The sequence below is a fragment of the Dicentrarchus labrax genome, unplaced genomic scaffold, assembly GCF_905237075.1.
Source record: "Dicentrarchus labrax unplaced genomic scaffold, dlabrax2021, whole genome shotgun sequence".
NCBI lineage: Eukaryota > Metazoa > Chordata > Actinopteri > Moronidae > Dicentrarchus > Dicentrarchus labrax.
In genome coordinates, this window is record NW_026136715.1 from 21,429,651 (window position 1) to 21,456,117 (window position 26,467).

The 26,467-nt window shown below is 41.0% G+C and overlaps 1 protein-coding gene across 1 annotated transcript; it reads left to right on the forward strand.

Annotated features, from left to right (window-relative positions):
* Nucleotides 1-26,462, forward strand: LOC127377258 (uncharacterized). The gene is made up of 23 exons (XM_051424978.1): nucleotides 1-481; nucleotides 3,725-3,859; nucleotides 4,202-4,333; nucleotides 4,537-4,674; nucleotides 5,496-5,654; nucleotides 10,689-10,737; nucleotides 17,597-17,628; nucleotides 18,033-18,065; nucleotides 18,144-18,203; nucleotides 18,550-18,685; nucleotides 20,780-20,889; nucleotides 21,319-21,363; nucleotides 21,477-21,609; nucleotides 21,736-21,839; nucleotides 22,864-23,022; nucleotides 24,268-24,300; nucleotides 24,381-24,443; nucleotides 24,899-25,034; nucleotides 25,282-25,391; nucleotides 25,489-25,533; nucleotides 25,704-25,836; nucleotides 26,050-26,153; nucleotides 26,287-26,462. Exons 1-23 carry the CDS (start codon nucleotides 361-363, stop codon nucleotides 26,325-26,327), a joined length of 2,211 nt encoding a protein of 736 aa, XP_051280938.1. The 5' UTR covers nucleotides 1-360; the 3' UTR covers nucleotides 26,328-26,462.
* The last annotated feature ends 5 nt before the right edge of the window (nucleotides 26,463-26,467 follow it).

The window sequence follows — 26,467 nt, forward strand, 5'->3', positions numbered from 1 at the left end:
TTTCAGGTTGCATGGAGACAAACAACCAATACATTTAACCAGCTGTTGTACCTCATAGTTTGAAAAAAAAAAAAAGAAAAAAGTTCGAAAAAAAGAGTTTATGTCATGAAATTTGCGTAATCATCTTTGTTCCTTTAAAAAGTTTGTCCAGCTCACTTATCTACGTGCTACGTGGGTAGTCTCGGACTGGTAACCTGCACACTGGGGTCGCAGACTGGAGAGGGGAGGTTGGAGCGCGGCACAACATAAGAACTGCACTGTCTGGAAACGACGTCTCTCCGTCCCTGGTGAAATCAAACTTTGCACAGGGAGCACCTGTAACCACATTCTGCAACAATCGAGGTGCTCGTTTTGAAAACTATGTCCGGTGGCACCATAGCCAGGGTGCTTGTTGCGCTCTGTATCGGGAGCGTGGTGAACTGCCTGCCCAGAGGGAAGCACAGGAGTCGGCGACAAGGGCAGCAGCATGAAGGCGCTCAGGGTAAGTTATAATAACTTATAATAGAAGGGTGATTTCATTGAGTTAAAAGTAGCTCCCTATCCGGGTGTCCACTAAAAGTCACTGTCAACGGTGATTTAAGAGAGTTTGAGGCATGAAATGACAGTTAATTTCCATCATTTGACATTGTTAGTTGTTGAGTTAGAAAGCAGTATGTCATATTTAGGACATATCTTTCCAAATCGTGTCCCTGTGTCTCTTGGGTGTATCTGCTCCAGCGTCCATGCAATTAAATCAATTAGGAACCCCATAGTTTAGATAATGTCTTGTGTATTGGGTTGACAACACTTGTTAATCTCTAATCTTTGAGTCACTGGAATAACCTCAACTCCAACATTTCTGCTGATCTCCTCAACTTCAGAGAGAGAGAGAGAGAGAGAGAGAGAGAGAGAGAGAGAGAGAATATTATTCTCTCCTCTGTGCAACTGATTTATTACTCAGCCTTGGGGGCCTTTGAAGTAAAGTTAACACATCCAGGGTTAGTTTCACAGACATCGGTGAAGCCTGGTCCCATAATAGAATGTTTATTCCAATTTAGGGTTTGCTTATTTTGGTATAAAAAACCTTTTGTCTTTTAATCAATGAGACTTGTCTGTGTGATTTGTAGTTATGGTCAGGGCTGGACTATTTTCCAGTGGCTGCGTTTGTCTTTCCGCTTTGAAAAAGCACATAGTAAGCAGGTACAATGTTTGTGGGTGTGCGAGGGTGGAGTGTGTTTTTTTCTCTCTCTCTCACATTTTCCCTTAACTTTATGTGTTTTGGTGTAGGAGCAAAGGGAGGGGGGTGCTATTTATTTGACCTCCTACAGTCTGATTCTAGCTTGTACCAAAGTCTATTTTTTTTTCATTAAATCATAAAAAATCCAATAGTTCATCGTATCTGGAAAAAGAATAGGTTGCATTACTGGCGCCGTCCGCACGGGGGCAGCGTAGCATTTGATGATACACAGTGTGGCGGGCTAGATGCCAGGCTGTAGAAGGAAACAAACAGAGAAGAAGATATGATGGAGAGATCACTGAAGCAACCGTCAAAAAGTTCCATGTGGAGCTATTTAAAAAAAAACAAGTGACACAGAGGTACAAGGTGAAAGCGGCGGGCCGTCGTCACAGCAACAGTAAATTGCCGGCTTGGCCACTACGAGACGTAACGTTACGTGTGATGACAGACGTTTTACAATCATCTCAAAGATGATTGTAAAAGACATGCTCCCCATCAGCTTCGTTGAAGGTGAAGGTTTTCGGAGTTTGATGGAATTTGTTGAGCCAGAGTTCTCAGTCCCATCAAGAAAAACAATTACAACAAGACTTGAGAAACGTTTTGATGATAAAACAAGTGAGCTGCGCACTCTGTTAACGAATATTGAAAAACTGTCTTTGACCACTGATTCATGGACTGCGCTGACAGCGGAATCATATGTTACAATCACTTGTCATTACATACAAAACTGGAAAATACAGAGTGCTGTTCTGCAGACTAGAGCAATGCCAGAGCGGCATACGGCTGAAAACATCGCCATTGTGCTCTCCACCGCTACCGACCACTGGGGGATCAACGGTAAAGTCATAGCCTGTGTCCATGACAACGCAAGCAACATGGTGCGAGCCAACACCGAGCACGCAGAGTGGGACTCTCAGCCTTGTTTCGCACATTCACTGCAACTTGCCATAAACGATGGATTCAAACTTCAATACATAAACCATGTGGTTGCATCTGCCAGTCGTTTGGTTTCACATTTACATCACAGTACAACAGCAACACAAGCGCTGAAACAAAAACAACAACTTCAGCACTTACCTGAGCACAAGTTAGTCCAGTACTGCCGTACAAGGTGGAATTCTATTCACGATATGTTCCAGCGACTTCTTGAACAAAGATGGACAATATCTGCTGTCTTGTCGGACAGAGCCTTCACCGAACTGTCAGATGCACGGACCCTCAAGTTGACAGATGACAGCTGGAGCTCATGCCTGTGTTACACTCACTGAAACACGCTACTACTGCGTTGTGCGGAGAGTCTGGAGTCTCCATCTCCATGGTTTACCCGGTTACAGCAACTCTTATATCAAAGCACCTCAAAGAAAATGAGGGAGAATCTCCCAAAGTGTCTCAGTTCAAGCGCTCCGTGTCTGCTTCACTTGAGCGGCGACTCGCACCGGCAGATGTCAGCAGCGCCGGCAAAGTGGCGTACATCGCCTCCTTCTTGGACCCGAGGCACAAGCACCTCAGGTTCACATCTGATGATGTTAAAGTTGCTGTGCAGGCCAAGGTGAGCGATCTCCTCTCGAGCAGGCCAGAGCCAGAGGGCGTGGAGGCGGTCGCAGTTGAATCCGAGGAGACTGAGCTGAGGGCCAAGAAACCACGAAGTGATGCTGCGTCTGACTCCATTGCTGCCCTGTTTGGCGAGGATTATTGCAAAGAAACAACAGACACCGAGACTGAACTGAACCATTACTGCCAGGACAAATGTCCACCCCCGCAGATCGATCCCATGGACTGGTGGAAAACAAACGAAAACAAATATCCTCAACTGGCAAAATGAACGAGTGCATACTTGTGTGTGCCCGCCACATCTGTGCCATCGGAGAGGGTGTTTTCCACGGCGGGACTTATTGTAAATAGACTTCGTTCCCGTCTTCATCCCGAGCATGTGGACATGCTCATCTTTCTAAATAAAAACATGTAATAGGCTGCAGTCGTAAACTATTGCTCGGATTATGAAGACGGGCGGGCATGTTAAAAATGTTCACGTCAGCAATGCTGTCTCTCAGGTATGTTCAGTTGTCACCGCACTATGTGTTCAGTTCTATAATGTTGTGCTGTGAATTGCATCACTGTCAAAATAAAAAGACAGAGTTCTGAAAAATCGCGGCGGATCTCTTTCTGAGCGGGGGGGGGTATTATTAGATTAATATTCGAATATTAATCGATTAGTACCCCACGATTATCGAATAGTACTTTTGCCTGAAATGCACATCCCTAGTTTAGAGAATGGCCAGTTCTATGGCATTAATGACCAGTGGGAACGGACGTATTTGAACAGCATTCTGGTCTGTACCTGCCATGGAGTTGCTGGCATCAAGTGCAAAAGCAAACCTGAAGATAAGTTTTTGTGTATTCATCTTCCATCTTTGCATCATTTCCCACACCGGCCCATCTTCATTTCACTCTTCTTTTAATAAAACACATACAATACACATCTTTTCCATGGTTTTCTCCTTGTACCAGTGGAAAGGTGCCTTGATAGGATCAACCAGCAGTACTACGCTGTGGGAGAAACCTATGAGAGACCAAAGGACCGGATGATCTGGGATTGTACCTGTATTGGATCTGGGACTGGCAAGATCAGCTGCACCATTGCCAGTAAGTTTGTGTTTTTGTGTGTATTTCTACAAATTCTGCAAGGAGCTGCCCTGTTGCCATTAACTGTTCCAACCCCAAACCACACATCCACGCTCATGTGTTTCTGTGTATATCTTGGTTTCCCAGACTGATGCCAGTAAACTGGTTAATCTCCATATTCTCCACAGCTAATTACCAACTGGTGCTGTGCAGCTTTAGCAGTTAGCTCGGTGGTTAGATAATGGGAGAAATGTTAGTGTGTGTTTCTTTGTGTCTTTCCCTTTGCTTTCTCTCTATGAAAACATACACATGCGTATAAATGTCTCTCTCTGAAATTAAGTCGTTTTTCTTGTGTCTGCCCAGATCGCTGTCATGTGGATGGGGCTTCATATAAGATAGGAGACACCTGGAGGAAACCCCATGAAACAGAAGGCTACATGTTGGACTGTGTCTGTCTGGGTAACGGCAATGGACAGTGGACTTGCAAACCTGTCGGTGAGTCATTCAGACAGCAACTGACTAACAGATTACTTTATTTACCTGGTCTGAACTGGATGAATTACATGCAAGTTTGCCAGAACATTTTTGGATGATGGATCTCATTATTATGTATGATTCATTATCAGTTAATGAATAAACATATATAGTCTTTTGTACACATAGTTTGATTAGTAAGTTCATGTGTTTGTTTCCTGCAGATGAGCGTTGCTATGAAAACCCGACGGGAACGTCCTACGGTGTTGGGGAGACATGGGAGAAGCCGTTCCAGGGATGGATGATAGTGGACTGCACGTGTCTGGGAGAGGGAAGTGGACGTATCACATGCACCTCCAGAAGTAAGAAACTATTTTTTATAGATTTCCATTTTCCCCATTCGTCTCATCCGTGTCACTGTACTTAATCTGTATAGGACAGAGCAGCAACACCTTGAATAACCCAGTTTACAGAGAAATACACTTATGTTTTTAAGCTATCGGTCTGACTAAATTAGAAATGTCTTGACCCAAGTCAAGTGAAAGTTTTTGGGGAGTTGTAGGAATCAAGGGTCTAAGGACAGACGGTTTTGTACGCTGTATGGATTGTAAAGCCCTCTAAGGTCCGTCTACACAAATTAACTCTACCTGGTAAAAACAAGTCAGGGAACACTGGGGATCATTGAGGGCTACACAAGCAGGAAATTAAAATAATTGCTGCTGAAATGCTTCTGTTTTCACACGTGTCAATACACATATCAGCTTAATCCTCATCGAATGCCACACATATCTAGGTTTACTGGCAGAAATTAAAGAGTAGCTTGTGATTTGTTGGATGACTTTAACAGGCTATGGAGGAAATGTTTACCAGTCGTGTTTCTAATTAGAACCATTACTTACATCCTTAATGATGCTGGCTGATGTAACGGATGAAAATGAATGTTATTCCCTGTTGGCTTGTTGTCACATGCAAGGCTTCAGGGTTCGACAAATTGTTGTCATATGTGAGTTCATCAAGTTATCAACAAAGTAACAAATTACAAACATAGACACAGCTGGTGGCCAGGAGGGATCATTCCCCGCCCAATCACTGCAAACTTTTACACATGCATGCTGCACATTAAAGTGTGTTTCACAGTTTCCATCTATTCCTAATGAATTCCTCTCATTCACTTCTCTCCCAGATCGCTGTAACGACAAGGATACTTTGTCCTCCTACCGTGTTGGAGATACCTGGACCAAAACAGGTGCAGAAGGCCACCCTCTCCAATGTCTGTGCACAGGGAAAGGCCGAGGGGAGTGGAAGTGTGATCGACATGCTCCCCGTCACACTACTGGCCTGGGTGAGAAGTGATAATATCCCTGTCTCTTGCCCCCCCCCCACTCCCTGTGTGGAGAGAAGAATGTATACCAGAGACAGATGCTGTGGGGAGGGAGAGATAAGATGTGCCAAGTGTTGAAGTAAGAAATACGTGTCTTGTAACTCATGATCATGACCTCATGAGAGAGAAAGGGAGACGGGCGACAGGGAAATGAAGAGGGAGAAATAAAACGTGGGAAAGTTGGTGAGAGAAATGTGCTTGAAGCGGTTTGAAGTGATTATTGGGTGTGAGACAGAAACACATCATCGTCATGTCACAGGGAAAATAAAGAACTCAAATGGAAAACTTAAACAAGACATAATCACTGATAATCCGTCCTCTTGCAGTTCTTAAAGCTTAAGTCATGCAAAGAGCTGTACTCCTGCATTGCATGTTCAAAGATGTTTATTCTTGTGTTTAATGTTTCTCCTTATTAATAATAATAATAATAATAAGCAGCCCTCTGATCTATTCACTGTAGTTTTAACAAACATTTTCAGCTTAATGTGGCTAGATGAATGGATGGTGTGACGACCCACTCCACCTTGTCTTCCTGTTCCTGGTTGTGTGGCCTGTCTTATTTTTCTGTGCAGGTACTTTGAGTGGGCGTGGCAGAGGGTCGTCAGCAAATCCGACACACCTGAGGCCTGTGTGCCATGCGCCTTTAAAAACCCTCTTGGAGCTCAGTGCGCTCTCTCTCTCCTCCCTGAGACAGCTATCTGGTTTTTGGGTTTGATGGTTTGATTGTGTTGCTGCATCTTATTACAACACAGCACTCATACACTTCTCCACTCATGCACTCACTTACACCACTGATCCTACTGATTTCACGTACTGCTGTTAGTTTAGCTTAAGTATTCTTTCCTTTATAAATAATTTGTTTATTGGCTTTGTTGTGAGTCTCCCTCCTTTTGTCATGGCCATATGGCCCGGTTTGTGACAAGTGGGGGCTTGCCGGTTCAAATTTGTTTTATGTTTGGCCATTATTTGGTACCCTTGTTGATGTAGGGTTATTTGTTTGCAAGTGCATTGGTTTTGGCTGAGGCATATGTTAAAATTGGCACATTCTTTGTTTGGGGAGATGCATTTTTTTTTTTTTTTTTTTGGATAACATTTGGTTGATTTGATGTTTCAGTCGGGAGGGGAGTTTGGTCCTGCAGTTAGCAGGTGTTGCCATGAGTAGGCACTTAGGAGCTAGCAGAAGTGATTGTTTGAGCCTCTAGTGTGGCATGTTTTGACTTCTGTGGAGTTTCCCTGTTTAGGTATTGGCAACATAGTCCATTTGGGCTTGTTGATTAAATTTTTTTTGTTTGTTATTTTCTGTGTGGTGTGCAGTCAGAGCAGTTGTCTCGGGGACACATCTATAGCTATCAGGTGAATTAAATAGCCCACCGCTAATCTTCATGAAGACTAGGGTTCAGTTTTTGGTTGGGCGGTTTAGATAGAGGGGGACTTCCACATTAGTTCTGGGGACACCATTAGTGTCTCGTTTGTTCACTAGTTGACTTATGCAATGATTTCTGTTGGTTCTTGTGTTTCTTCTGTTGGGGTCCAGCTTTAGTATGGCTGGGATAGTAGATTTCGTTGCTGCGCCGACTGAGGGTTTTTTAGATCGTACTAAGGATCAGCTTCTGAAGATGCTGAACAATATGACCTTGATCGGAGTGAAATTGGTGATAGACGACGTAAAGACAATGTAAAGCAGATGGTAAAGTTACAGTTGGTCGAGAAAGGGGTGCTGGTGGCTAAGCAAGAGGGGCCTGCTCCATCACTAGCTGCACAGTCACTTTTTTTCAGGCAACTTAACTTTTGAGCAGAGAAAAGAATTGCTTTTATTGCAGTTTTCTCATGATAAAGAGAAATCGGGGTTGGAACTAGAACAGCAAAAGATTGAAATAGAAAAGCATAAGTTAGAGGCTGAAAAGCAAGTGGCGATTGAGCGTTTAAAACAGGAGACAGAGCAGCAGAAGTTGGAACTAGTCAGAGATGGTAAGCTTTCTGGGGATATGTTGCGACAGGAAGGAAGTTCATGTTTGCGGTCAGGGTCTCCAGATATTGTTAGTAATTTGCGTCTCTTGCCTAAATTTAATGATCAGGATCCAGATGTGTTTTTCTCTGTTTGAGCGGATTGCAGAAGCAAGAACTTGGTCAGACTCTGAGCAGATTTTGTTATTGCAGTGTGTGTTGCCAGGAAAAGCACAGGATGTGTCGTTAAGTAACAGTAATCTCACTTTTCAATCAGTCAAGGCTGCTGTACTAAAGGCGTATGAGTTAATTCCAGAAGCATATCGTCAGCAATTTATGATGTTGGGGAGGGGGAAAAAAGGGTTAGTCAGTCTCATATGGAGTTTCAAGGGAGCTCACTAATCACTTCAACTGTTGGTGTATGGCTTCTGAGGTGGATAACTTTGATAGTTTGTGTAACTTGGTCCTCTTAGAGCAGTTTAAAAACTCTCTGCCCAGTCAGGTTGCCACTTATTTTAATGAACGTAAGGTTACAACTGTTGCTGAGGCTGCAGCATTGGCTGATTAGTACGTACTCATTCACAAACATCTACCAAGTGAGCGTTTGCAGGAGCCTGTGGTAGGAAAGGATGGTGGTGGTAGGTTGCCTGGTCGATTTGGGGTCTTTTCAGTTAAAGGGTCCCATGGAGCACCTGAAAAGGGGGACAGTGCGCAATTACTGCCATGAGTCAGGCCACTGGAAGGCAGAATGCCCGATGCTCAGGGCTAAGAAGCAGTATGCTGGAAGTGGTCGTGTAAAACCTGCTGCACTTGCTGTCAGCTGATGAAGTGGAGAATGTTGCCAGTGGCTGTTTGCTTCAGCATGGCGTTTTGGTGAGGAAGTGGGTGCCCCATGGTGAGGTTTTTGTTGGGATCCTATTTTTTAGGTTGTAGTTCCATGCAAATATTAGTCATGTGTTAGGGCTTGCTCATGATGGGTCAGGGCACTTAGAATCTGGAAAACATATGACAGGATTTTGCGGCATTTTGTTTTTTGCCAAGACTAAAGAAGGATGTTTCTGTGCATATTAAAAACTGTTGTAATTGTCAGCTAATTGGTAAGCCCAATCAGGTCATTGAACCCGCTCTGCTGCAGCCGATTCCAGCTAGGATCTAACTTTTCGTCACACCTTATGGCCCAAGTGTTTAAACTGCTAGGAATCAGACATAACCAGTCATCCACTTATCACGCTCAAAGTCAAGGTGGTTTGGAGTATTTACACATGGAACAGTTTAACAGGCTGGGAAATTAATAACAGGAGTTGAAGGATGTTAAAGTAGATAGACCACTAATCTTTGCTATGTCAATGGGTTTAGGATAGTCTATATGTGCGGGGGTTAAACCTATATTATGCTCTGTCTCAGGCTAGGATGGAAAAAGTTATGACCGCAGGGCAGAGTTACGTGAGTTAATCCTGGTGATAGAGCTTTGTCCACTAGTTAGTTCACCTTTCCAAGCAAAGTTACTGGTCTTTCAGGGCAGTGAGTCAGCAGCTGTGAGTCCTGTCTTGGTGGCTGTTTCAGCAGGGGTGGTTTCAGGTGAGTGTGGATGATGCTGTTCTTGAGCCTGATGAGGGGCTATTGTCTGGCTGGCTGGAAAATTCAGAGACTCTCAAAGTTAAAAGGATTGCTTGGTCATTTGCCGGGAGCACAGGCTATAGAATTGAAAAGGCTAATTTTCAGGTATCCATGTTTGTTTGGTGATGTGCCTTCCCACACTAACTGGGTGGAGCACAATATTGATGTGGGTGATGCACAGCCTATCCATCAGCATTTTTATAGAGTTTCTCTTGAGAAATGTAAATATTTAGATGCTGAGGTAGGATATATGGTTGAAAATGACATTGCAGTGCCATCCTCATCAAGCTGGGCTTCTCCATGTTTATTGGTGCCTATAAGTGACAACACACCTAGATTTTGTTCAGATTTTTGAAAGGTCACCAAGGTCACAAAGTCTGATTCTTTTCCATTGCCTCGTATGGAGGACTGCGTAGACCAGGTTGGAGCTGCTAAATATGTCAGCAAATTTGATCTTCTCAAGGGATACTGGCAAGTACCCTTGTCCAGAAGAGCACCGGAAGTAGCATCATTTATAACTCCATCTGGGTTGTATTCGTATAAAGTGATGCCATTTGGTTTAAGGAATGCACCTGCAACTTTTCAGCATCTAATGAATCGTGTTGTAGCTGGACTGGTGGGTTGCTCGGTTTATTTAGATGATTTAGTGGTCTACAGTGATTTTATGGTTTTCTCACATGCAGCAGGTCAGAGCGCTGTTTGACCGCTTGGCAGAGGCAAAGCTCACAATAAATCTTGCAAAGTGAGTTTGCTTGTGCAACTGTGACTTATCTGGGACGGGTGGTAGGACAGGGGGTGTGTGGCTCTGGTGCATGCAAAAGTGTTGGCAGTTGAGCAGTTTCCACAACCTGTCACTAAAAAGGAGCTCATGAGATTTTTTGGGATGGTGGGGTATTACCGCTGTTTCTGTAAGAATTTTCTACAGTGGTGGCACCACTTACTGACTTGCTGAAGGCCAGGGCTCAGTTTGTGTGTTCAACCAAGTGCCAGGAAGCTTTTGATAATGCAAAGTCTCTTTTGTGTTCAGCACCAGTGCTGGCTGCACCCTGTTTTGACCATCCCTTTGTCTTACAGGTAGATGCGAGCCATGTAGGAGCAGGGAGGGGACAGGGCAGTAAGTTTCTTTTCTAATAAATTAAATCGGTATCATTGCATTGATCTGGGCCCTTCAGCATTTTGCAGTCTATGTGGGGTCTGGGGGGACACCAGTGGTGGTGCACACCCTGCGATGCCCTAACCAGAGACTGATTAGGTGGTCACTGTTCCTGCAGTCTCATGATCTAGACATTCGACACATTAAAGGCCGTGATAATGTAGTTGCAGATGCACTGTCTCGGGCTCCAGTTTTAGAGTGTTGTGTTTTTTTTTTTTTTTTTTTTTTTAAATATCTCCTATGATTCCTCTTCTGCATTCCCTTAAATTTGCTCCCTACAGGTAGAGTGGTTGCTGGGGGAATGGCTTTGGGACCGGAAGTTTACAGGACGTAAGTTGTTATTTACTTGAGAACATTTTTGTGTTTTTGTTGTTGACGAAGATCCTGTGGGGGGGGTGACGACCCACTCCCTCCACCTTGTCTTCCTGTTCCTGGTTGTGTGGCCTGTCTTGTTTTTCTGTGCAGGTACTTTGAGTGGGCTGGCAGAGGGTCGTCAGCAAATCTGACACACCTGAGGCCTGTGTGCCTTGCGCCTTTAAAAACCCTCTGGGAGCTCAGTGCTCTCTCTCTCCTCCCTGAGACAGCTATCTGGTTTTTGGGTCTGCATCTTATTACAACACAACACTCATACACTTCTCCACTCATGCACTCACTTACACCACTGATCTTACTGATATCACATACTACTGTTAGTTTAGTTTAAGTATTCTTTCCTTAATAAATCATTTTTTAATTGGCTTTGTGTGCGTCTCCCTCCTTTTGTCATGGCCGTATGGCCCGTTTTGTGACAATGGGGGGGGGATACTGTGTGAATTCTGCAGTCCATTGGCCACGGGAGCCACTAATGTGATTAGCACAGCTAATTGCAGTGTCTATCCCAGTCCTAAGTATAATGTATCCCTGCCCAGTCTGAATGAATGAGTTAACATGGCCTTTGTATTAAGCGCATTCTTTTATGATGAAAAGATTTGATGGGTTTCATTGCAACCACAGCCACACAGGCAGGAACACTCAACTAAGGGCGTTTTCACACCTAAAAGTCCGAACCAATGTTCGTGTTTAATTACATTGTATACATTTGATCCCGTTATTTTCAGTTTCACTTAGTAATTTTGCTAGCGCACTGAAGAAATAAATCCCGCCCTCTTGGAGAGATGCGACCATTTCGGTCATACCGAAAGCCGGAAAAGGCAAAATGGAATGCGGTAACTATCGTCCCATCAGCGTATTAAATGTTTACTATAAATTGTTCACGTCACTATTGAGCAAGAGAATTGAAAATGTCCTACCAGAACTCGTTCACTTGGAACAAACAGGTTTTGTCCGTCAAAGACAAACGCAAGGCAGCATTAGGAGGACCTTACACATTGTTACACGTCACACAACATAACACAGGGTCTGCCATACTAAGTCTAGATGCAGAGAAGTCATTTGACTCTGTCAAATGGTCCTTCTTGTGTAAACATTCAGAGCACTATATGAGAGACCATCTGCAAGGATAAAAATCAATTGTGATCTAACAAATTATTTTATTCTAGAACGTGGAACAAGACAAGGATGCTGTGCTTCCCCCCTTCTCTTTGCTTTGTTTATAGAACCCTTAAGCCAACATATCAGACAAAATGGAGATATTAAAGGAATAGACATGCCAACAGGGGAGCGCAAATTGGCTCTATTTGCGGATGACTTGTTAATCTACTAAGTGCAACCCACACAGTCGCTTCCCAAACTCATGAATATCCTCAATAAATATGAATCACTCTCAGGTTATAAACTTAATATACAAAAGACTCAAATAATGGTATTTAACTGATCCACCAAAACACATTAGAAGTAGATACAAATTGAAATGGGTCTCTGAATCAATAAGGTATCTGGGTATCAATCTTCCTAAAGATACATCAAAATTATATGATCTCAACTATGGACCAATAAATGCGAAAATAAAATTAGATTTATCAAGATGGAATGTAATTCCATTTTTGAATTTAAGCGCTAGGGTAGAATCCATCAGAATAAACATTTTACCAAGATTATTTTATCTTTTCCAGACCCTGCCAATTAATGTTCCACCTAAACAGTTTATAGAGTGGGACAGTTTGATATCCAGATACTTGTGGCAAGGGAAGAAACCTAGAATCAAGTATAAAACTCTGCAATTAAAGAAGGATGGTGGAATGGGCCTCCCATGTTTACAAATATATTATTATGCGGCTCAAGTAAGGCCCTTACTTTGTTTATGTACTCAGACATACTCGGCAAGATGGAAGGAGATCTATTGGCGGAAGGGATCTCACTAGAAGCAATTTTAATAGATGAGGAACTACAAAAAAAACTACTACACATTTGTCCACAAAGGGGCGTTCCAAAACTTTGGATCCCTACAGGAAAAACATGACCTGAAAAAGAGGGATTTCTGTAGGTACCTTCAAGTTCGACACCATTTCATTCAGAACTTGAACACAGCTTTGAAAACGGAAGAACCAGGTATCCTAAAACTATTTTTGTCAGCATCTAAATCCACGACTTGCAGCAATATCTCCAAAATGTACAAAGGTATTCTTCAATGTAAATCAGATAACTCACTTTATATAGAAAAGAAATGGGAGAAAGAAGAGGGTAATTTTAATTTGACTCAATTCAATTTTATTTGTATAGCGCCAATTCATAACAGAAGTTATCTCAGGACACTTTTCAAATAGAGCAGGTCTAGACCGAAGTCTTTATAACATTATTTACAGAGACCCAACAGTACCACCATGAGCAAGCACTTGGCGACAAGGGCAAGGAAAAACTGCCGGTTAAAGGCAGAAACCTAGGACAGATCCTTTGGCTATAGGTGGGTGGTCGTCTGTCTCGACCAGTTGGGGTGAGAGAGAGAGAGACAGAGACGGACAGACGCATAGCAACAACAGTATTGGTAATGGCAATCTAGCAGGACCGTGGCAGGAGGCTCCACCAGGATCGATAAGAACCTGCGAGACGAGAAAGCACAAGAACTCTGGGGAAGAAGTGAAGTTAGTAACATTGCATTAATGGGACATGAAAGAGTGCAGAAAGAGAGAGGAAGGGAGGAGCTCAGTGCACCATGGGAAATCCTCCGATAGTCTAGGCCTATAGCAGCATAACTAAGGGATGGTTCAGGACTCACCTGATCCAGCCCTAACTATAAGCTTTATCAAAGAGGAATGTCTTAAGCCTACTCTTGAATGTGGTGAGGGTGTCTGCCTCCCGAACCACAACTGGAAGCTGGTTCCACAGGAGAGGAGCTTGGTAACTGAAGGCTCTGGCTCCTGTTCTACTTTTAGAGACTATAGGAACCACAAGTAGCCCAGCATTCAGAGAACGTAGTGTTCTAGTGGGGTAATAGGGTACTATGAGCTCTTTAAGATATGAAGGGGCAATGAAGAGCTTTATAGGTGAGGAGGAGGATTTTAAATTCTATTCTACATTTTACAGGGAGCCAGTGCAGAGAAGCTTGTACAGGAGAGATGTGATCTCTTTTTCTCTCTTTTTCTAGTTTGTGTCAGTACTGCCGCATTTTGAATTAATTGGAGCGTTTCAATGGATTTATTGGGGCAACCTGATAATAAAGAGTTGCAGTAATCCAGCCTAGAAGTAACAAATGCATGGATTAGTTTTTCTGCATCTGTCTGTGATAGGATGTGTCTAATTTTTGTAATATTACGTAAATGAAAGAAGGCAGTCCTAGAGATCTGCTTCATGTGGGAATTAAATGACAAATCCTGATCAAAGATAACTCCAAGATTCCTGACAGTGGTGCTAGAGGCCAAGGTAATGCCATCTAGAGTAACTATATCTTTAGACAGTGAGTCTCAAAGGTTTTTGGGGCCAAGTACAAGAATTTTTGTTTTTTTCTGAGTTTAACATCAGAAAATTGCTGCTCATCCAGGATTTTATGTCCTTAAGACATGTTTGTAATTTAGATAATTGATTAATTTCATCGGGCTTGATTGATAGATATAACTGCGTATCATCTGAATAACAGTGAAAGTTAATGGAGTGATTCCTAATAATTTTGCGTAAAGGGAGCATATATAAAGTAAATAGTATTGGTCCAAGTACAGAACCTTGTGGAACTCCATGACTAACTGTAGTATTTATTGAAGATTCATCGTTAACATGTACAAACTGCGAACGATCTGATAAATATGACTTGAGCCAGCTTAGTGCGGTTCCTTTAATGCCAATTTGATGTTCAAGTCTCTGTAAAAGAATATTATGGTCAATGGTGTCAAATGCAGCACTAAGATCTAATAATACAAGTACAGAGACAAGTCCATTGTCTGAAGCAATCAAAAGGTCATTATTAACTTTAACCAGAGCTGTCTCTGTGCTAATTTTAACATCTCAGAGGAGAGTTGGCAAAGAGTGTGTGCAATACAATGGAGTTCAACTAGTTTGTCCACTCGGCGTGAATTCTGCTGGAAAAATATTGTACGGTTCTTTAATACTCCACAGCAAAAAGCACATTTTGGAGATGGCAGCAGTTGTTGGAGGCTCTGTGGGGAAAACAATGCCAACCATTTCCACATATTCTGGAGCTGCCAGGTCCTTCTCCCCTACTGGCAAAGATACATAAACATGTTAACAATGCATTTGGTAGTAGTATTCCTCTCATATGTGATACTATTTACATGGGTGATATCCAGTTAGATAGATGGAATATTAACGACAAGAAACTTGTTCATATACTTCTGGCAGCAAGTAAAAAGGCTGTCACAAGGAGATGGCTAAAATCAGACCCACCAACTATTGAAGAGTGGATAGAAATAATACATGAAATTTATATTATGGAATAATCATCATTTTCCCTCAAGATCCAAAAATAAAAATTTTACCTGATTTGGACCAAGTGGACTGAATACATCAAACCAGTTAGATCAGATTTTAAATGGACTTGACAGTATGTTTGAAGAGATGTTGACATAATCAACAGATTTATGTACTAGACACAATGGGTATGTAGGTATGGACATCAATAAGAAATGATGTGTATGTAAGTTTCTGTTTGATCTTGTTTTATGTATGCATGTATGTGGATATATGTAGATATGTGTGCGTAGGTTTATAGGTAGATATACATGTGTGTATGCATGTGTATGGGGTTGTTTGTATTCCTTACCATAGAACTCTGGTGAACCATGGAGTGAAGAGCTTCCCATGTTCGACTATATATAGTTAACTATGCCCTATTGTTTAAAAAAATACTTTGGAAGGGCAACATTTGGATAATTGAAGAATGGACAGTCTTAAAAATATGATGTGTGACTTTATCAGTAGTACAGCTGTTACTGTGTGAGACGATGTGTAAGAATGTATTTGCCAAAATAAAAAAAAAAAAAGAAAAGAAAAGAAACAGCTGTCAGGCTGTTTGTCACCGTTAACAGAGACTCCAGTCTCACCAATAAACCTAAGAATTATACACGAGTTGCTGTCCATTGTGCAGCACTGCTTGGCCTCTTGCACTCTGTGCGTTGCCATGCACTGACTGAATGCTGTGTTGATGTCTATGTGCGTGCGACCAATCGTGTGTGATGACAGACCGAGAGCGTACTGTCTCTTGCCTGCTAGTATATCAGGTTAAAAGATGGACTACACTTTTTCACAGGAGACATTTTGACATGCAACAGGAGGGTAAACACAGGTGTTACCGATTATATTAAGGTTCCTTTAAATTTAGTGTAGCAGAGACTTTCTAGTCAGCCAACATGCACATTAGCAGCACAATGACTTGAATTTGACCTGAATGGAACAGAACATATATAATGGCACATATAATCCAGGGTGCCCGGAGTATGAAACCTAATGACTTAAGCGATCGCTGACCTTTCCTCTAATGCTACATTTGTCCAATATGACAATATTGTTATGTCAATTGGTGAACTCAATGGCCAATCAATGGTACAAATAAAATTCATACCATTAATTTTTTTTTACTCATCAAATATATGTAAAATATATTTTGCTGTAGTGAGTGTAGTTTGGGCTATCAATATTTTGTATTCTTTTCTTCCTTCCTTTCCTTCTCATTGTGATCTATGATTTTCTGTCTGAAATTTTATTTTTCAGTCTGTTTTCTGCAATAGTTTTGTTTCTTTCCCAAGTAGAAAAATCCCTATTGGTTATATTATTATTGGCCAACAAACTTTACAGTGGAGCCAACCAGGACTTCACTCCCACGTCTGGCCCAATCAGGTTATGCCTGGTCCATCAGACTTTTTTTTTTTTTTTACAAACCATTGCATAACAAGTGACAACTGCTCTTGCCTAGCCTCCAGACATGCAGGCACCAACAGATCATTGTTGACTGCAACTTTAGGTCCAGTTGTCTCCAGTCATCTAAAAAATATTCTGATTTCTGTTTTCCCTACTCCCACTGAGCCCCCCATTTTCCAAAACAAGTTCTCTGGATGACTCTCTTCTCTGTGCAGTCTACTTCAGCTTAAATCATAAATGTGCTTTATTTTGTTCCTTTTAGCTCAGAAGGGAGAACATGTCATTTGTTTAAACACTGCTTGCCAGCCTGCTTTGGATATTTCAGTCCCTCTGAATCACACATCTATCTCTAAAACCAAGTCCTTTTTCTTTGTCAATGATGATATTCACTCCATAAAAAGCTATGTAAACAGTCTGATTGTGGTAAGAATGCATTTAAGTTTTTTTGATTAAAGCACTGGTTTCAATGCAACATAGATCATCAGATCTATGCCATCTGTCTGAGTGCTATGATGTCCAGCTTTATACATTTGTAATTTCTTATTAATTTGGGTGTTTAGTGCATCTCATTGTTTTCTGTGGTTACTGTAAACACAGCAAACACAGCAGAGCAAAATTGGGATTTTACATCAGCACTCCCAGTTTAACTTTGACAGAAATCTTATGCCAAGAATCTCACTAAACTAAGCCAGATACACATCAGCAAAATCATTTAGTAAGATATAAGCATAATTTGTAGGAGACAGGCTCTGATTACACATAGAAACTGGTCTTAATAGTGGCCAGATATAATAGCTACTGATACACATTGAAGCTTTGTCAGTTATAACACTTACAATAAAGTATTCAATGTGTTTAATTGTGTTAATGTTGTTCTTCTTCAGTTTCCCTGTGTGTGTGTCTGTATGCTTTCCCTGGTTAACCAAAGACTTCAAATTGGCCTTTTCAGCCTGTGCTTTGATGTCTGCCGTCCCTCCTGGGGTCATGTTATTCTCTTTCCGGAAATCATAGCCAGTTGAATAGAGGCCACTGGAGTCAGGTTTGCACAATAGACACAGAGTGCCCTAGATCTGAAATGATTAAATACTGAGTGTGTGTGGGTTTCCACCGTCAGTCTCACTGGTAACATACCACAGTGTCTTCTAAAAACCATGCTTTGCTTCAGCACCACACTCTGTGAGTATACTTATATTAATACAAAGATAGGTGGTTATTAATGAGGAAATATTAGATTGTTATTTTGTGAAATTGTTTTTTTTTGCTTAAGAAGCGCATCTGTTTATATCTCTTCATGGTTTCAGGGCACAGTATAATTCATTTAAAACTTGTTCAGTGTTCTGTTTTTGAGTATGGTTAACACTCTAACAGTGCTGTTTCCTTTTTAGTGCTAGCAGCAACATCTCTGCTTGCAAGTGCAGGTAAATATCTGTGTATGGTAAGATGATGCTTGAATACATTTTTAAAAAATGTGTCTAACTAATGCCTCCATATTTTAGGTGTCCCCACAGAGACAGTTACCACCTGTGAAGGCAACCATGTCCATCGACTGAGCTGTGGTATGACTCTATTTCCTAAAACTTTCTGTCCACAGCAGTGCTTACTTTTATTTTGGCGGTACTAAAGAGCTGGTTTGTTTTGTGGTTTTTTGGGGGGGGTTTTTTGTACTTTTATCATCTGACTCTTTTCTTTTCTGGATTTTATGAAGACATTTTGATTTTCAATCAGTTGGTCAGTTAGATAATGTAATTATTAATCATTTTTCAGTACCATTCAAAGGTAGTAATTGACAAAAAACACTGCTACTAAATATTAGGTTGTTTAAACAAATACTAATTTAAAAAAGCGATTGCTGTATAATTTATTTCTTCAACTCCCTCTTCGTCCCTCTTTTCTGTGAAACAGATAATGGAGTGATCAGTGTTCAGACGGTACTGTACGGACGTACAGACAGTGTGACCTGCAGTGAGGGAAAACCTCAACAACAGATCTCTAATACAGACTGCTCTTTGACCAACACTGAGGATGTCCTCAAGAGAAGGTACACACTTGTGATTATTTGGCTTTATTTTAATGTGACCATATACAGTGGGTACGGAAAGTATTCAGACCCCTTTAAAATTTTCACTCTTTGTTTCATTGCAGCCATTTGCTAAAATCAAAAAAGTTCATTTTATTTCTCATTAATGTACACTCAGCACCCCATCTTGACAGAAAAAACAGAAATGTAGAAATTTTTGCTAATTTATTAAAAAAGAAAAACTGAAATATCACATGGTCATAAGTATTCAGACCCTTTGCTGTGACACTCATATTTAACTCACATGCTGTCCATTTCTTCTGATCCTCCTTGAGATGGTCCTGCTCCTTCATTGGAGTCTAGCTGTGTTTAATTAAACTGATTGGACTTGATTAGGAAAGGCACACACCTGTCTATATAAGACCTTACAGCTCACAGTGCATGTCAGAGCAAATGAGAATCATGAGGTCGAAGGAACTGCCCAAGGAGTTCAGAGACAGAATTGTGGCAAGGCACAGATCTGGCCAATGTTACAAAAAGAATTTCTGCAGCACTCAAGGTTCCTAAGAGCACAGTGGCCTCCATAATCCTTAAATGGAAGAAGTTTGGGACGACCAGAACTCTTCCTAGACCTGGCCGTCCAGCCAAACTGAGCAATCGTGGGAGAAGAGCCTTGGTGAGAGAGGTAAAGAAGAACACAAAGATCACTGTGGCTGAGCTCCAGAGATGCAGTAGGGAGATGGGAGAAAGTTCCACAAAGTCAACTATCACTGCAGCCCTGCACCAGTCAGGGCTTTATGGCAGAGTGGCCCGACGGAAGCCTCTCCTCAGTGCAAGACATATGAAAGCCCGCATAGAGTTTGCCAAAAAACACATGAAGGACTCCCAGACTATGAGAAATAAGATTCTCTGGTCTGATGAGACCAAGATTGAACTTTTGGCGTTAATTCTAAGCGGTATGTGTGGAGAAAACCAGGCACTGCTCATCACCTGCCCAATACAATCCCAACAGTGAAACATGGTGGTGGCAGCATCAGGCTATGGGGATGTTTTTCAGCTGCAGGGACAGGACGACTGGTTGCCATTGAAGGAAAGATGAATGCGGCCAAGTACAGAGATATCCTGGAAGAAAACCTCTTCCAGAGTGCTCAGGACCTCAGACTGGGCCGAAGGTTCACCTTTCAACAAGACAATAACCCTAAGCACACAGCTAAAATAACAAAGGAGTGGCTTCGGAACAACTCTGTGACCATTCTTGACTGGCCCAGCCAGAGCCCTGACCTAAACCCAATTGAGCATCTCTGGAGAGATCTGAAAATGGCTGTCCACCAACGTTCACCATCCAACCTGACAGAACTGGAGAGGATCTGCAAGGAAGAATGGCAGAGGATCCCCAAATCCAGGTGTGAAAAACTTGTTGCATCATTCCCAAGAAGACTCATGGCTGTAGTAGCTCAAAAGGGTGCTTCTACTCAATACTGAGCAAAGGGTCTGAATGCTTATGACCATGTGATATTTCAGTTTTTCTTTTTTAATAAATTTGCAAAAATTTCTACATTTCTGTTTTTTTCTGTCAAGATGGGGTGCTGAGTGTACATTAATGAGAAATAAAATAAACTTTTTTGATTTTAGCAAATGGCTGCAATGAAACAAAGAGTGAAAAATTTAAAGGGGTCTGAATACTTTCCGTACCCACTGTATGTCTAGTTGAAATGGGACATTTGATGCGAGGTGTCAGGGAAGCTCTTTTTTTTCTGAATGTATTAGGTAGCCGATTGAAGAATACAAGAGGATTAATCCTACATCTCTACTTTTGTTTGGATGTAGCGTTCTCAAGAGTCACAGAACAGATGAGATTACATTGCATTTCACTTCAATGTCAACCTTTTCTGAAATTTGTATTGCGTCAAAATGCGAACATTAGTCAAAAATAAAAGGCATTATTAAAAATTACACACAATTTTATTATTATTCAGCCTTGATATGAAAATGGAGACTTATTTATCACAAAACAAGGAAAGAAAAGTCACCTTGGGCCAGTGCAAGAGACTGATGTGTGTATTTAAGTTTTGTGGTGATTCTGCTTGAATCACGCTCTTTGTCTTCTCCCTGTAGGTGTGATGGAAAAAGAGTGTGTGAACTAAATTCAAATATCTTCGGAGCATCTGATCCTTGCAGGGGCACCTACAAATATCTGCAGACCAAGTACAACTGCTTCCCAGCAGGTCAGTCACAAGTCTGAATGAAACTAAAGCACAGCTGCAAAACCCAAATCTGATTTTGCTGGGTTTTCATTTATGTCATTTAAAGGTTGTTTTTTTTTTTTGCCTGTATGTCCAAAGTTTTCAAACACATAGGAAATATATAAAACATGGCTTCATATATTGTGGAGATATTCTGTGACTTACTACTGTCAAATTGTATTGAGCCTTTCGTTTATTTTTATCACTTAGGATTTATGTGATTTAAGCTTTGGGTGCTTTGAATGATTCAAACACGCCACGCTTAAATTCTTTTTTTGTTTGTAGTGTGATCTGATTTGAAGAAAATAACTAGAGGAAATAACTAGATAACTAGCGATTTTTGACACAAAAGGTGTCAACTGGATGTTAGGGGTTAAAAATGGATGTTTAATGTGATTGTTATTTTCACAGTTCACCAAGTGACATGTGAGGACTCTCTGGCATACCTGCATTGTGGTAAGATCACATTTTTCTCTTGTGTGTAAGGTGCAATGTGATGTGTGTGCATTATTGTATTTCCATGACACTTATGCAGCACTGCTTCCAACTCCTCGTCCTCTTTCTGCCAGATGAAGGGCTGGTTATAAGGGTGTACGGCGCTGATTACGGACGCCGTGACCGGACCACATGCTCTTACCAACGGCCTGCCTCTCAAATCCAAAACACTGACTGTGCAAGTCCAACCAGCCACGTTTCTGAAAGGTACAGTCGGCCACTCTTTGTCAACTTGTACCTTAGGCTGAAGGCTGTGGAAATCAAAATCATGGTGTATTTAACTTTATAGCCTGTATATAGCCTGTATTCAGTCCTTTTACTCTGTCTCCACAGCTGTAATGGGAAAAACAGCTGTATTGTTAAAGCAAGCAACTCAGTGTTTGGAGACCCCTGTGCTGGCACTTACAAGTACCTGGAGGTGGCTTACACATGTGAATGTAAGTAGCTTGAAGGCCCTGTTTCTCCCTACTGAAGCTAATCTGTGGTCCAAACAAACTGCTTAAACAACTTTGCAGTGATAAAAATCCCCAAATGTAACATTGTTTTTATTTTTTATTAAGTAGCTATGCTGATGAAGTTTCAAATGCATTTGTTATTCATCCTGCACTGACACAACTTAAATATTAATCTAAAGTGAATTCATCTGTTTTTGCAGATCCCGTGATCACTCCAAAGGACACTGTGTAATGAAATCACGATGAGATCACAACATGCATGCATTAAATGAAATACAACAGCAGCATGTGTCTTGTCAGTTTGTCATCAAGTTTTTGTTATTTTGCTATCGTGTTGATAATTATTTAACAAAAATCTGAAGAAATGTGCACCAGCAAAGGTTCATGAGATCAGATTCTGGTTAATCCCCACTGCAGTGACTCTCAGTGTCTTGTGTTTCTGGAAAGTCCAGAGACAAAAAGCAACAATAGGTGCGTGTTCCAGGAAGTCCACAGATAAAAACTACATTGCAACAGCTCTGCTCATTTGTTTTTAGGCACCCAGACAATGGTATTGTAAAGAGCAACTGGAGAACCGGTTATGTCTCAAGGAAGTTCCACCATCTGCTTTATAAAGAGAGCCACTGCTTTATTCCAAAGACTTAAATTGCAAACCGAGGATATGGTGCTGTGAGGAGGGTACAGACAAACATTAAGAAGACCAAAAAGTCACGCAACCGCATTACCTAAAAAACTAATACAGCAAGATTCTGCAGTGTATGTCTTCTATCTCAAAGACACTTCCTTACTTGCAGGGAGCACTTCTTCGAGGAAGGAAATGTGAGAAACAGGACTGGTGATTTCACAAAGACATGAATTTGTTGTCAGGCTGGAAGATCTGAACAGGAGGATGACAGATCACCAAACGTGTGATGCGCTTTGTAAATACCATCATTGTTCATCATCGTGGTCAACATGTAATAAGTCATTGTTCCCTTTCTTCAGCGTCACACATTCTTGTTTTAATTGTGTGTTCACCTTCTAGACTGGGTGAATTGTGCAAGACACAGTTCTTACCACAGTAGTATAAATACAGGTGTGTTTGTTCCTGACATCACTTCCACTGTTGACCTCCGACTGGATCTTCTAAAAACCATGCTCCACTTCCGACTCAGCACCACACTGTGTGAGTACACAACTGATGGGAAGCTAGAACAATAATTATATGGGATCAGAAAAAAAAGGAAAATTAAGTAATATATAATAAATAATATATACTTTATATATGATCCAAAAATAGCCCCTATAGTTCTGTCACTTCTTCTTCTGAGATGGTTAGCAGTAGCAAATATGTACTTGTCTGCCCTGCTGTTAAAGACGACACAATGCATATATTCTTCTTCGACAATTTTATTCCTAGAAATGTGGTTAGAATTGTCAGACACATAAAGGGGGACCTGGGAGTAACAGATATCTAACTACTATCTGCCATAAGAACAATTTGAACTCTTCAATTAGATGATGTATTTTCTCTTTTGTCAAAGAAGGGCTTATTTAAAATGATATTTTTTTCAGTTTGACCTATAACCCATCCAACATTTCTATTATTGTTTCTAAATTTCAATTTTATATGTATCACAGTTCATACATCTGTTTACACAGCAAACCTCCTCTAGCCTTATTACTAAGGAAATTGGTTGTGAAATATATGATGAGCTTAGGGATGAGGGGATACAGACGATCAAAGACTGTTCCTTTAATGCTAGTGCTGAGTTTGAACAGTTTAAGGTCATACAACACATACATTTTACAAAGACCAGACTTAATAGAATCTTACAATTAGTTTCAGCTATTTAGGTTACAGGACTCCGATTTATCTTTTGTGGTTTTACCCTGAAGTTAAAATATATATATATATATATATATATATATATTTGGATTAAATGAATTCCTTTACTCAGTATAGTCGGAGAGAAAATTGTTCCAGACTTTCATTCTGAAAGCTCCCTAAAACTGTTATATGAGACCCAGGTTTTCTTGTTTTTTATGGTTGTAGCTGTTGTTGTTTTAACAAGTAGCTCAATGACATGTTTTCCCATCTTTATTTTAGAGAGTCATGCCTGATTCACTTTACTGACTATATCATAAAGAAAATTGACTGGGCTGCAACTTAGTAGTGTATGACTTATGATTATTTATGATTTTATGTACAATTAAATGATGAGTAACAAAATAAACCACACTTGCTAACATGGAATTTCAACTCTGGGTAGTTTTTTGTATATTTTCACGTCAAACCTTTTGCATTCAAACATGTCTTTTCTACTTTAATAGAGCAGAATACAATACAAAGATTTTTTTTTTTAAGGTTTAAAGCAAAACTTCGCTTATGTTTGGCTGACACAGTCTGACAGTGATGTTTCTTTTCCAGTGCTAGCAGCAACGTGTTTGCTCATGAGAGAAGGTAAGTGTCCGAATATGTATTTTCTGCATGTATGTGGCTTGAACACACTCCAACTTATACTTTTATATCTGTTATTTTAGTTGTTTCCACAGAGAAAGTCATCACCTGTGCCAGCAGCTCCAATGTCCAGCACTTGAGCTGCGGTATGTCTGAACTCTCTTAAGTCTTTGTGTCCATAATGAGTGGTCCATTTAAGTTTGAAGAGCTTAATAAACTGACTCAACCAGTGTTGAGGCATTAAAACATTTTGGGGATTACACATTTTAAGGGGATGGCCAATGATGAACCAACATTCTGCAGGTTTTCATTTCAACCAGTCACCTCAGCAGGCGATGTCATTTATTAGTTCACCCCCGCTTCCTCCTACAGGAGTGACGGTCAGCAGGTGCAGTCTTTGGCTGTAATGAAAAACTGCAGTTTGTTGACTCTCTGTGGTGTTTGACCACCCTCGTGTTTGAACATATTTGAACTTAAGCAACCAGAAAAGACACCGTGGCAGGTTGCACCACATGGCCTATCAGAAAAAAAGAATACAGTGTCTACTAAAAAGCACTTTTCCCATGGTCTCATTTTTTAATTCCCCCTTGGTGTGTATCAGATATGGGAGTGATCAGTGTGCAGGCAGCACTGTATGGACGTGCAGACAATGAGACCTGCGGTGAGGGCAGACCTCAACAGCAGCTTGCCAATACAGAGTGCTCTCTAGAGGGTACAGTGGACATCCTCAAGAAAAGGTGTATATATTATATGTAATATTAAGAGTCATAGAACGGAACACTACATAGTGCAGGGAAATGAACAATGACATTATACTGTACATTAAAACAAGTGGTAATTCACGCACTTGAGTCCAGGTTTCATAATTAAATAGTAAAGTCTCTAATATTAGTCCAAGTTACTATAGTATTTAATTGACACCATTTTAGTTTGAGTGTGCTTTTACTTTGTGCTAAAAACATGCCTTTCATGGTTTCCCTACAGGTGTGATGGCAAGAAGGTGTGTGAGATAAACATAAAGGTTGTCCGTACCTCTAATCCCTGCCCTGGCATCTACAAATACCTGGAAACCAAGTACACCTGCTTCCCAGCAAGTAAGTCACGTATCTGCATGACACTGCTGGTGAAACAAAGCCGCAAGTTTTTTATAGTGTGATTATCTAATTCAATTTATTCATGTTACTTTGACAGTTCGCCTGGTTACATGTGAGCGCTCTTTGGCACATTTGTTTTGTGGTAAGATTACTCTTTCTTTTGCTTTTATGGAGGATTAATGTGATAAACATGAGCATGATTACATTTTCATTGCACCTGAACAGTTTTACTAGTTGCCCTTTTGGACACCTGCCTTTCAGCTACATTTTTGTCCTCTCTGCGTTGCCAATGTTTGCTCCTCTGACTGTCAGATGTAGGGCAGGTTATATTTGTCTATGGTGCAGACTACGGACGTCGAGACCAGACCACATGCTCTTACAAACGGCCTGCCTCTCAGACTGAGAATGTCTACTGCTCACACCCCACTAGCAAAGTTGCTGACAGGTACAGTTACATGCTGTTTGTTAAATATAAGGAATAAATCCAGACTTCAAGAGACCAATTTGCTATTATTTGCAGATAAATTATTAAATTAGGAAGAAAGTAAAGAGTTATAACACAGACTGGAAAGTGTTAATTCACCTTCTTTACAATCACATAATATTTAATATGCTCTGAGGCACATTCAAGCCTGTATTCACTCATGTGACTCCACAGCTGTAATGGGAAAAACAGCTGCACTATTGAAGCAAGCAACTCAGTGTTTGGAGACCCCTGTGTCGGCACTTACAAGTACCTGGAGGTGGCTTACACATGCATATGTAAGTGAGGCATGGTGCAGAGATATGTCCACATCATGTCGCTATCACATTAAAAAGATTAAAAGCCATCATGCTTATGCTACCAGTTGCTTAAATTATTCGTCTGAACTGAATATTTTCTGTTCTTTTGCAGATCCTGAGGCCCTTCCAAAGCACTCTCTATCAGCACGCTGATATTTCAGTCCTATCACAATAAAGATGCATTGAATTACAATTTGTCCACTGGCTTGAGAAATGTAAAACATACTGAACCAGCCTGAATATTCTGAGCACCTGTGTGTGAATTAAATAAAATGAATGAAAACAGGAGTCAA